This window comes from Carassius auratus, chromosome 29 (assembly GCF_003368295.1).
Source record: "Carassius auratus strain Wakin chromosome 29, ASM336829v1, whole genome shotgun sequence".
NCBI classification, from domain to species: domain Eukaryota; kingdom Metazoa; phylum Chordata; class Actinopteri; order Cypriniformes; family Cyprinidae; genus Carassius; species Carassius auratus.
Genome location: NC_039271.1, coordinates 11,961,523 through 11,973,933, shown reverse-complemented (window position 1 = coordinate 11,973,933; position 12,411 = coordinate 11,961,523). Strand labels below are relative to the sequence as shown.

The following is a 12,411-nucleotide window of genomic DNA, read 5'->3' as shown; positions in this document are numbered from 1 at the left end:
GTTAGTCATCATGACACTCTCACACTTGGTTGTGCTCTTCATCAATCTTATGCACTCTCAGACACATCTTCCACTCAGACGCCTTGAGACAGGATTAATTGCATAATTGTTTCTGTTTGTCAGACAGTTTACCTTAAAAAATAAAAAAAACATTGATTTGACTCTGACTTGTCCAGTTCTTTCAGCAGCAGCACAGACATGCTCTCACTCAACATGTAGAAGCGTTTACTTACACAGAAGAAAAATAAGCTTTGACCTTGAAGTATTTCACAAGTGAGAAACGCTGTTGGAAATAGTTCTAGGTGTAAATCTTAATGTGATTCATCATGGTTCAGATGGGAATCACCTTTTATATTTCTCTTATTTTTCTTTCTTTCTTATTTTTATTTTTTTTAGCTGAAGGCTTCTATACATTTCATTAAAATGTTCAAAAATGTCACATTTAAAATCTATTTTAAAATTAATGCGAATTGTGAAAGTAAATATGAAAAAAGAGCATTAAATAAATAAAAAAATACAAAGAAATGAATGGCCACATATGAGAGTTTCACTGCAACACACAAGCAACACACTTAAGATCAGTGCACAAATATACTATGCGATAGATTTTTTTTTCTATTAATTCGTGTTTTATATCATAGGCCATGCCATTAACATGGTGTTATATATTCAGGAGGAGTCTGTAATACCAGATATGATTGGATCAAATAAACAGGTCTCTGATGGGATGTGAGAACCCTGCAAACCTGCTGTTAGACCACCTACTGCCATCATCAGCCTTTATCAGTGTCTCTATGAGTGTCTTTATTCATTGAGTTCAATGTAAAGAAAGCACTTTACTGAACCTCTGCAGATCTAGAGCCTGTGCTCTAGTGTTGTTTTCATGAACAACTCTTTTAAGCAAACAAATCATATTCAAATCAGCTTTCTTGCTTTGTAAAGAACATTATTGACATAATTTTTATTATTATTATTATTTTATTTTGTTTTTTGCTTTGTAAAGGTGTTTTTACAATGTATTTTAATTTATATTAATTTAATTTATAGAAACAAAAGATATATTTTGTTGTAATTTGTGGCAAAACAACATTTCTGGTGTCTACTTTGCATCTCAAAGCAGATGTTTAAATGAATCAATTAAATGAATGACTCAATGTCTCACACAAAAAGGCACTCATTAGTCACTAACAATAAAGCTGAAGACAAGGTTCTCGGAATTAATCTTTATGGGGGAACAGATCCAAATAATATTCTATTGATGAATCTATTATGAGTTCATACCTCTGCTTTTGTTTAGAAAACAACTCTGTTAGATTAAGTCTGTTTAAAATTGACAAATTTCTGCTTTATGAGCAAATCTTGCTCCAGCCAAACTTTGAGCCAGGCTTAGGGGTTAAGAATGGGTGTCATAGCGCATGGATTACTCTGTGCTTCACAGAAAAAATGATGACTGTGAAATCTGTCCCTTTATCCCATCAGCTGCACAGCAAGCTGTAACTTCAGCGTCTGAGCTTACATGCAAGAGCAGACACCCTCCGCTTCATAACCACTGGTCGCAGCACATTTGACTGGATCAAATGCCCAGTCTTCCGGACTATTTACTAGCAAGTGACTTGGCACCTGTAACAGGGTCAGTAACCTATGTTTTCTTCTCTCTGTCCATCAGGGGAGGATCCAGAAACAAGACGGATGCGTACAGTGAAGAACATTGCAGATCTGAGACAGAATCTTGAAGAAACCATGTCTAGTTTACGTGGGACACAGATTAGCCACAGGTGAGTGTTGGGTCATTGTAATGCACAGAAGGAAAAAAACAGCAAAAACAAATATCCAGGCAAGTTTGAGCTGGTTTAGTTCTAGTTTATCTGATGGACCATCAAAATTTAGATGAAGCATGATCTTACTTGTGAAGCTTTTTGCAATGAGTAGTTGCAATGTGTTCTGGGATTGTCTTATCCATATATAAATATATATATATATATATAGTAGTTGAGTAAAACATCATGAAAAGAAAGTTAATTAGCTCCAAAACAGTGACAGCTGCACTTTCAAAAAATTAGGTGTCTTTTGCCAATTTAATATTTTTAAAGACAGAGCTCAGTTTGGCATTCACAAACAATGCAAACCCTCACTGTGCCAACATCTTTGCTAACAAAGACTCTCACCAATCTCATTGTGAAATGAAAAATGCTTTCATTTTTGTTGAATTTATCAACCCAAATTCCCAAACACCCAATTACTGCAGAAAATACATAAGAGTAACCACATTTATCCAACTCTGGAATGGCCTATTTCGGCACCTCCCTCTTTATCTCACTCACAATGTGGACATAATTTCACAGGATAGTGGTTCAGAGGCAGCGCTCTGACATGACAGATGGTGTCGGCCCTCTCTCTCTCTCTTTCCCTCACGGGGAGCATCTTCTTTGGAAATCAATGCTTGGCCTTTTTGTTTTTTTTTCATAGCACATTGCCTCTTAAAAGGAGCCAGAAAGGAGTTAGAGACTTCCTCACATTCCCTCGCTATAAAGCTAACCATTTAAGAGCCCATGAATCAAAAAACTCCAACTCTTGGTGTTCATAATGGTCAGATATATATTGTTGACATAGCTGTCAAGCTGTGCTCACAATGAATGAAGATAAGCAAAAGCTATTCTACCCTGTGACCAACTAAACAGACCAATTCAGGAGAATATGTTTTCTAACATACGACAGGGTTGCACACATGGAAAAAATCTAGCGATCCAGCCAGGACTCTTTTAATTGTACAGTAGATCTCCATACAAGTCACCTTCGTTACACTGTTTGGTTATCAGGAAGTTGACCTGTGGTTTTCTGAGACATTGGCTCACTATGTGGATTCCATTACACATACGTTGGATTCTAGCAGGAGCTTTTAAAATTGACTTCCATTCATCCCCAAACATACCATATGGTATATTTTCTGAAAGATTATAGAGTGTAAGTGTCCTTTCAGAATCTTCTTCCCACACATATATAGTGCTGTGTTGGGAACACCACACAGCTCTATTGATCTTAGTCTGTTTTCATATTTTGAAGATTCTCAGAGATTACATTTTGTATTGATTGTTAGAAAAATTATATATATATATATATATATATATATATATATATATATATATATATATATATATATATATATATATATATATATATATATATATATATATATATATATATATATTCTTCAAGGTCAACACAGCATCTCAAAGAAAATACAAATCCCTCTGGAATTAAAGTCAAGAATGTCAAGGGGATTTAAAAAATGTTGACTCAATGAAAGTAGTTACTATAAAGGCAGCATAAGTTAAATATTTTAGTTTTTGATTATCTTTTTATGATTAATTACATATTATCTTAAAGGTACAATTTGTAAGATATTTGCAGTAAAATATCGAAAAACCACTAGGCTAGTGTTATATATTTTGTCCATCTGATTACTAACAATATCTCTAATGTTTTCAACTACTTGCAAATCATGAGAAAATTCCCATTCTAAACAGTGACACTGTCATTGACGTTAGTTACCCTTTGTTACTGCCTTTACTGACGTAGAAACGACATGACAACAGTCTCGTGGACAAAAGCGGAAGTAGCTTCGCTACTAGAAAGAGATGCTGATCTCGCTTGTGTTTTACTCGACCGGTGAGTGGTTTTGATTCGTATCTTTACAGAAAACGTATGCTATTATAACGATCAACAAGATTAGTATTATGGGGCATACACGCCAAACAAAGGGCATCGCATCTGATCCATAGTCTGATCGCGTCTTTGCATTGACTTTGTATGTAATCTACTCTCGCAAATCATTGAACTCGCGTTAAATCCATGATTTATCTTTCCGTCTGATTGATGGCCGTCAGCGGTTGGGTAGAAGACAAGAAATGCCATCATTCCATGCTCCTTCTTAGCGTCATCAAACCACGTGATTGTTATTGTTTTGGTAGTGCGCCCTCTCGTGGCAAGTCCTACAACCTCTGCCTTTAAATATTCTTATTATTCATCTGTATTGTAAAATATATTATCTCCAGCAGTCTACTATAAATACATTTCTTCTTTATTGTACTCCCATGACTTTAACAAAAAAATATTTGTATTTATTTCCAGATTTAAAATAAAAAGATTCATTATATACATAATGCAGTCCAGTGATGACGAAAAAGATGTGTATGAAATTGCTAAAATTGACTAAACACTTATTTTACAAACTTCACAAAAATATTTATGCATTATAAATTGACAAAAAATAATAATAATAATAATTGCGTGAGTCAAACTGTTTGAAATGTTGGCAGATTTATCCAGCTAGAGCTTGTTACATTATATGTAATATGAGCTTGTTTACCATTATATGTACTGTACATGTGTATCTCAAAAATTTTGTAGAAGATTACAAACTATCATAAGCCATAATTGATTACATATGTACCTGATCAGCACCTCCCTATCTTCCTGTAATACTCCCTGTAGAACATTTTTCTAATTTCCACTGATGTTGAAATAAGCTCTAGCTGTTTTCCACCAGTGGCTTCTGTAAGTGTTCTGTTGTGTTCCTTGTTGTGTGTCCATTCAAGGGATAGCAGTGGAGGATGGCAAATTCAGAAAAACGCTGCAGTCTTACCATTTCCCAATAGCACTAGCATGTTGCTAAGAGACGGGTGTTGTCGAGAAGACGAGACATCAGGAATATATATAGTGGAACTGTCAGCTGTCATGAGGAGTGACATTAGAGAGGGAGATAAACACTGGTGACTGGGCCACAGGGTGATCCGGGAGATCAATAGATTAGTCAGAGCAACTTACCCCAAATGTCCTGCATCCAGTGACGTTAACTAACTCCAGATACATGATTTATCTTATTAGCAAGCCATAAACCTCAGCTCACACGCTTCCTGTTGACTTTGATTTGTAGATGAAAAGGAAGTCATTGTTTCTTGGTTGTTCAGGGTTCTTTGTTCAACACTACTGGGAGCAGTATATAATACAGTACTGCAGGTATGCTCACATTACACAGTTCTGGAACCACTTTTAGGAAATGCTGGGTGACCAGAGGGCAGTGAATACAGTCTTTAAACCTGACCAAATTTTTGCTTCTAAATACAATCCACACAGTTTGAAGACCTGTTAATACACACCAATCAATGATGTTGGTGTCTCTACATTCTTACATTTTGCTTCTTGAGTTGAATGCATTTTGAATTAACATTATTCAAGTACTTTGATAATATGTATGAATTTGTTTTATAATATTTTAAACTCTATAAATCAGTGTTCTTTTTAGTATTATTCATGTACTATGATAGCATTTATTAATATTTAGAATTAGCTTTTTAATATTTTCAGTTGTAATTTTAGTTTTAGTGATTACATATGCTTTGATGATTTGTATTATTTTTAAACATGTCTATTAAGTTTGTTGTTTGTTTTAGTTGTAGTTATTTAAGTACTTACATTAACGCTTTCAGTTAGCTGCCAAGACAACTTTTGAAATTTGTTTTATTTTTATTTTTCAAGTTAGTTTTTTCCTATAATAATATTTTATTTTATTAATAAGCAAGTTTTCGTTTAAGTTAATGATAACAACACTATTTGACGTATTTTGAATGAACATTCGTTTACTGTACAACAAACAATAGTATATTTATGAATAAATAATGGCCCAGAATAGTGCTGTAAAAATATTAATGCATTAATGCATAACTTAATGTTAAAGATGCGTTACTGTACAAACTTTATTCATCCTCTTGCATGAATCCATCAAATCTATTTCTGTCTGTACTACACAAAAAATAAAAAAAGTAAAAAATTTAAGTAATTTTCACATAATAACAAATAAATGGCACGTAAAACTTTGAATTAACAATGGTATTTCTGAAAACATACTAAAGTAATGTTTATTTACAAATCATGCAAAATATTTTTTTTACAGTGCACCCAAAGTCCCCTTCTTCTTTTCTTTTTTTTAATCGTATATGCATGCATGCTTTTGATTCTTATCTGTCTTGTCTACATATTGGCACCATAAATACCTCCAATTCCATAAATCAACTGTGTTGTGTTCAGACTGCAAAATTCAACATTACTGCTCAGATATTTGTGTTTGTGTCCTATCTATTCAAAAACACTGGTCAGTCATGTGTGCGACCATCACTGGGTTGTTATTCAACCTCCACTGCAGCTGAGTCACAAGTCTCTGGTGTATTTCATAACAGGAGCATTACAGAACAAGCTTTAATAGCCACACTTAGCACTGGTGGCCACCCTTTCAAATACACCTAGCGCAGCAGAATAACAATAGGCACGAAAGCTGTTTCTGTAAATGAGACCCTTGGATCGTTCAGTGCAATTCATTACATGTACTGTATGTTTGGTCTATAACTGCTGTAGCTCACTTTTTCACAGTACTTGATAATGTATTTCTTCCATAGGACCTTGTTAACCAGCTTACATGCTAGCAAACCACTAATGAGATTCATTCTGAATGGAATTTGATGTTGAAGATATCAATATATGACCAACATTGCCTTGGTGCTGATGACTTATTAGTTAATTGACAATAATATTCATGCAAACAACTGACTGTCATAGGGATTTTTTTATGCTTGTAGATATTGTTTAAACAGGCTATTTCAAATGTATGAATTTGAACAGTATATTTAATGCTGAATATTCAAAATGAAGCCTACCCATTAAAAGTATCCTTGTAATATGACTTGATCTCACCACTAGAGAGAGCCGTTGCTGGACAGTCATCTTGGGTGTGTCATTATTAAGCATCAGTCCGTATGCTGTTTTCTTCTCACACGTTCCTGCATCAACAAGTTTGTGATGTGTGGAGACACCTATGCACATATCAGTTCACACATTTATAGTCACGCAGTCAAAGGTCAGGAGGTTAAACTGAAGTGGTGCCCGCGCTAACATGCTTGTTGACGGGCTGCTGCTAGTTGAAGTGTATTAGACATGACACGATGAGTAGCAATCAAACACCGGCACATTGGCAACCTTTCTGCTTCAGCTGGGTCCTTCACACCACGCTAAACATTCACAACCTACAGATAGAAGACCTGCTGTGGAGCGAGACTCGGTCTAATATGGACATATCAAGGATCTGTTGTGGGCAGGATCTTGCAAAGATGCTACTGTATGCATCAGTTAATTAAAAAGCATAGTTATTATAGTTTTTAATAGGAGTGTTTTTTTATGTTATTTGTATCTTTACCATTTTATTCCTTTGTCTTTTTTATTAGAATCGTCTTTTATTTATTTTAGTTAACAAATATCAAATATGTAATTTAAATAGTTGCTTTACATTTCTAAGGGTCGTCTCATACCAGTGATATGTGTAGCATTATCTAGTGATAATACAGTTTGAAAACATTACAATATAATTGTGTCAATTAGCATTCTTATTTATGTCAGTTGCATTCGCTCTTCAATGTACTACAATTTGCAAGTAAAAAAAAAAAAAAAAAAAAAAAACACTTTTACTTGCCAAGGATGCATTAAATTGATCAAAATTGACTTAATACATTTATAATGTTACAAATGTCTTCTATGTCAAATAATGCTGTTCTTAAAATTTTCTTTTCATCAAAGAATCCTTAACCAAAAACACAGTTTCCACAAAAATACTTGGCAACACAACTTGTTCATCATGTGACACTGAAGCTTGAAGTAATGACTGTTGAAAATTCAACTTTGCCAACACATGAATAAATAACATTTTAAAGTATGTTCAAATAGAAAATATTTATTTTTAAATCTTAATTATATATATATATATATATATATATATATAGAGAGAGAGAGAGAGAGAGAGAGATAGATATATAATTAAGACTTAAAATAAATATTTTCTATTTGAACATACTTTAAAATGTTATTTATTCATGTGTTTTTTTTGTTTTTTTTCACAAATAAATGCAACTTGGGAGAACATAAGATACTTGTTCTAAAGTATTTAAAAAAATCCTACAGACCCCAAACTTTTGAACAGTAGTGTAATTCTTTGCTCATGGCATGGGCACCATTGTTTTGTAGCAAATCAACTCAGTAGTCAACATTATTTGTGTATTCAACATACAAGTCTGAGTCAGCACAAATATTCAAGCAAGTAGGTGGATATTTTAAACTCTAAACTTTACTTTAAAAACAGTGCTGCATTGCAGGGTACAGAATAGTCCTCAAAACTGTCAAGCACGCTCCACAACTTGGCACAGGTGTTGGATATTTATGACTTTATATCGCAAGTCAGCTCTTTCGGAAGCAGAATATTGATCTAATAACCTAAATCCGCCAAATTCTCTCCTCTAATTTCCTCTTCCTTTATTTTTTTTCTTTGTAGTACCCTTGAGACGACATTCGACACCACTGTAACTACAGAAGTGAATGGTCGTGGCCTCCCTGCCCTCTCGAGCCGCTCCTCCCCAATGTCTTGGCGTCTCAACCAAGCGCCGAACCCCCGTCTTCAGGCCGGCGATGCCCCTAGCTACACACCTCCCAGATCCAGTGCCGGCACCACTGGTCGCTATTGTGACCCCTCAAGGTTGTTATACACTGCCCCCCTGAGGAGAGCGGCCGCCTCAGGGGCTCGAGGGTCAGAGCCGGGAGAGAAAGGTGGGATTTCGGAGGCGGGGCCAGAGGTGGACATGACCGGATACGGTAGCGATGGTGACATACTCCTCAAGAATGTGCACGCAGATGATATCAGTGGGTAAGAAACTATGAAATGACAAAACCACGTTGGATAACAAACCATGAAGAAACTAAACTAAAAGAAGTTAGTTTAAGCAGGTCAATCGAATTATCAAGCACTGGTAAGGCTTTTTGAAAAAAAATGATGATTGATTAATAACATTTACACGCATTCTATCAGAGCAGAGAAGCAGTTACAGCTGCCTCACAGTATCCATATGTGGGTGAGAAACACTCATACGCCGTCATGTGTCTGTGTTTGGAGAAATAGCTCAGGGTCACATATACATCAGTGTTTGATGCGCTATTGCTTCTGCACTTGCCGTCTCTACGCTGATGAATTGACAGAGAAAGCAAAATAGCACTAGAAATGAAGTCTATGAAAGACTGACTCACACGGGAACAGAAGTATTGATACTTGAACCTGAAGAAAGTTGCATGAAAGTGATGGATTTGAGAATGTTAATAAATACAATAAAGCTCCTGCAGGCAGTACATCTGATTAAAACAGCGATTAGCTGATGTAAGATGCTAATTATCAGAACATTTGTGGTTTTGGTGCTCTCTCATCTGCGGCATGTTTATAACTCCCTGACTCACACCTAAGAGCATTAACAAATTGTAAGTTAAAATTGTGCTCATTTAAACGCACAAAGCAGTGTTGTTTTAGTATCATTTTTATATTTTGAGGTTTTTATTTTAATTTTAGTTTAAGTTTTGGTCATTTAGATTTAGTTTTTAATATTTCTTTTTAGCTTTATTTTTTATTTCATTTGTAGTTTTAGTCATTTTAATACTAAAACTTATTTTGTCAGTTGTTCAAATTTGTGTTTTTTAGTTATTATATATTATATTTATATTTAAGCTTTATTTCAGTAAAAATAATAATAATAATAATCATTTGAATAGTTTTCGTTTTATTACAATAAGAATGCGAACACAATGGAAATTAATTTGTTTTAATTATTTTTAATATATATATATATATATATATATATATATATATATATATATATATATATATATATATATATATATATATATATTTACATAAAAAAAAGGAATTCTTCACCCTGTTGCCATTCAAAACTGGAATTACATTTATATTTCTGTGGAAAGCTGTATGTATGTATGTATGTGTGTATGTATGCATATGTAACCTCACTTATTAAACCACACGTATATAATCATATGACAAATTCTCCCAGATAATAGTTCACTATAAATTTGTTATTTAATCTTTAAGGTACCACACAGATGGGGGTCTTTACTCTCGGAATGTCGACCTCTACTCTCGAAATGTTGGACGCCCACCAGAGATGACACTTGCACGAGAGGTCATTCAGAAAGGGGTCAAAGAGATGCAAGGGGAAGACAGGTAAGACTTCCTGTCATGGATTTCCACTCGTTTTAGGTCTCTTGGCAGACTATGAAACAGCCAAGTGTTGACAGGTTGAGAGAAAATCTCATTTAAGAAAGTAAGAAGCTCTGACAAGATTTAAATGAATATGTGACATTTTCCATAACTCTGGGATATTGGCAAAATGTTAGAAAATGGAGCTCATTTCATTGCTGGTCTCCTTCACTGTGTCATTTGATTATGGGAACCATGAATTTTTTTAGCAGAAACTCTAATCCAAGTGATTTATATCAATGTGACACCATTTCTGACACCACTTTAACAGAGTTCAGATCAGGTGATGAATGAGATTCAGCGTTTTATGGACCTTATATCACCATTCTGTGATCAGTGAGTTTCTTCCTGCTTTTGTCTGTGCTGTTTGAGAGCAGAGATGAATGACTGGGATGTGACTGTAACTGATGAGGTCCAGACGGTATCATAGCAGCCTGTCAGTTACATGTAACCTGCATCTTGTCTGCTGTCAAACTAGAAGATAAGAACGTCTTTTCAGTATCTGTATATAAACAAATCTTATATTTTGAGACTCAAATGCAAAGCATATTTTGACAGGATTCACCTATTGGTTAGTTTCACATAAGTGTTGCAGTTTAGCATAATGTCTGGTTCACTTTAGAGGTTAACTGTACAATGAACTACTCAGTTATATATCAAGCCTTTTGACCCACATCCATAGTGACCAACCAACAGTGTTTACAAGACGTTTAGGGTTGTACTTATAAAATTTGATGTAATTCTGAGAACTAAATGAAATATAGGTCTTGTTTATAATGTTATGTATTTAGTTAAAGTATTAGTAATATATATTCATTTTTAGTAGGTTTTTTTATGTTTGTCTATATACTTAATGTCTATTTTCATACATTTCATACCTATTTCTTACAGTTTGAGTTTTAGTTAGTATATAAATCTAAATAAAATTCAGAAATGTTCTCTTAGCAACATGATTGACATTGGCAAGTCATTGAATTTAGCTAACATTTATTAAAAAAAAAATAAAAAAAAATAAATAAAAATAAAAAGTTAACTAAATTAAAAACGTCTCAGGTTACGCATGTAATCATGGTTCCCTGAGAATATTGAACGAGACGCTGCGTCCTCTAGAGGGTGCTTTGGGAACGCTGTCAGCATAACCGGTGTCTGAAGCATGAATGAAATAATGACAATGAACTTGACATTTGCAGCCGGAAACTTATGACGTAAGCAAATGCGCGACTGCGGATATAAAATGGCACTTGTAGAACACATCATCCTTTTTTGTCTAAAGAGACACGGGCATAAATTAAAATTTAATTAATTTATGCATTTAGCAGACGCTTTTATCCAAAGTGACTTACAGTGCATTCAGGCTATCAATGTTTACATATCATGTGTTCCCGGGGAATCGAACCCCCAACATTGCGCTTGATAGTGCAGTGCTCTACCAATTGAGCTACAGGAACACTAGGCATGATACCGAAGCCTGGCAAAGAGACACAGTGTCTCGTTCCCTATTCTCAGGGAACCATGGTTACATGCGTAACCTGAGACGTTCCCTTTCGAAAGGGAACTCCACGCTGCGTCTTCTAGATGGCGCTTTGGGAACGGTATACCAACGCTGCCATGCTGAAGGATAAGTGCCTAGGTAACTGTTTCCCCAAGGCAGGACTTGAGGAACAGCATCCCTACCAGCAAAACTGCTAGGCTTTACGGCAGGCTCAAGCTCCAAACATCATAGACTAACTCATCCACCAGAGTCTGAAGTTCTAAGAGTGGAGGTCTCAGCATAATGACTCTCTAAACCGAGGGGAGACATAGCTACACTTAACGCCAGAGGCACTTAGCGAGGCTCAAATAAAAGAGCCTACACTCCTTCCTACTGCCTAGGTGGAGCTCTGTGGAGCGGAGGCTTCGCCAGAACACCCTCTTAATAAGAGGAAGACTTGTAGCGGTTTATCAAAGCGGCCTCGAGAGGCCGAACACTTGATTACGCTATCTAACTAGCACTGATGAACGGAGGCCTCAGCAGAATGACTCTCTCAAGCGAGAGGAGGCCAAATCGACTCAACATAAAGGCTGTCAATCAAGTTAAGAGTGGAGGTCTCAACATAACATCTCTCTAAAACGAGAGGAGACCTGACTACTAAACGCTAGACACAGTAGTGAATCTCCTTCATACTTATAGTTCTGTCTAAGCAGCTCCACAGAGCTCTGTTGAGAGCACCGTGAACTGTGATCTCAGCCTAGCAATCCCTCAGGACAACTGACAGAGAGCTTCACAACCTGGGCTGATA

At 35.4% G+C, this 12,411-nt stretch overlaps 1 protein-coding gene across 7 annotated transcripts in view; it reads left to right on the top strand.

Moving 5' to 3' along the window:
- The window catches only part of LOC113048087 (neuron navigator 3-like), a 295,342-nt gene that overhangs the window by 235,645 nt on the left and 47,286 nt on the right, over nucleotides 1-12,411 (top strand). For all 7 annotated transcript variants that reach the window (XM_026209608.1, XM_026209602.1, XM_026209606.1 and 4 more), the window contains 3 exons: nucleotides 1,667-1,775; nucleotides 8,369-8,737; nucleotides 9,965-10,096. In XM_026209608.1, the coding sequence (XP_026065393.1) occupies nucleotides 1,667-1,775; nucleotides 8,369-8,737; nucleotides 9,965-10,096 (610 nt within the window). The remainder of the gene's footprint in view (nucleotides 1-1,666; nucleotides 1,776-8,368; nucleotides 8,738-9,964; nucleotides 10,097-12,411) is intronic.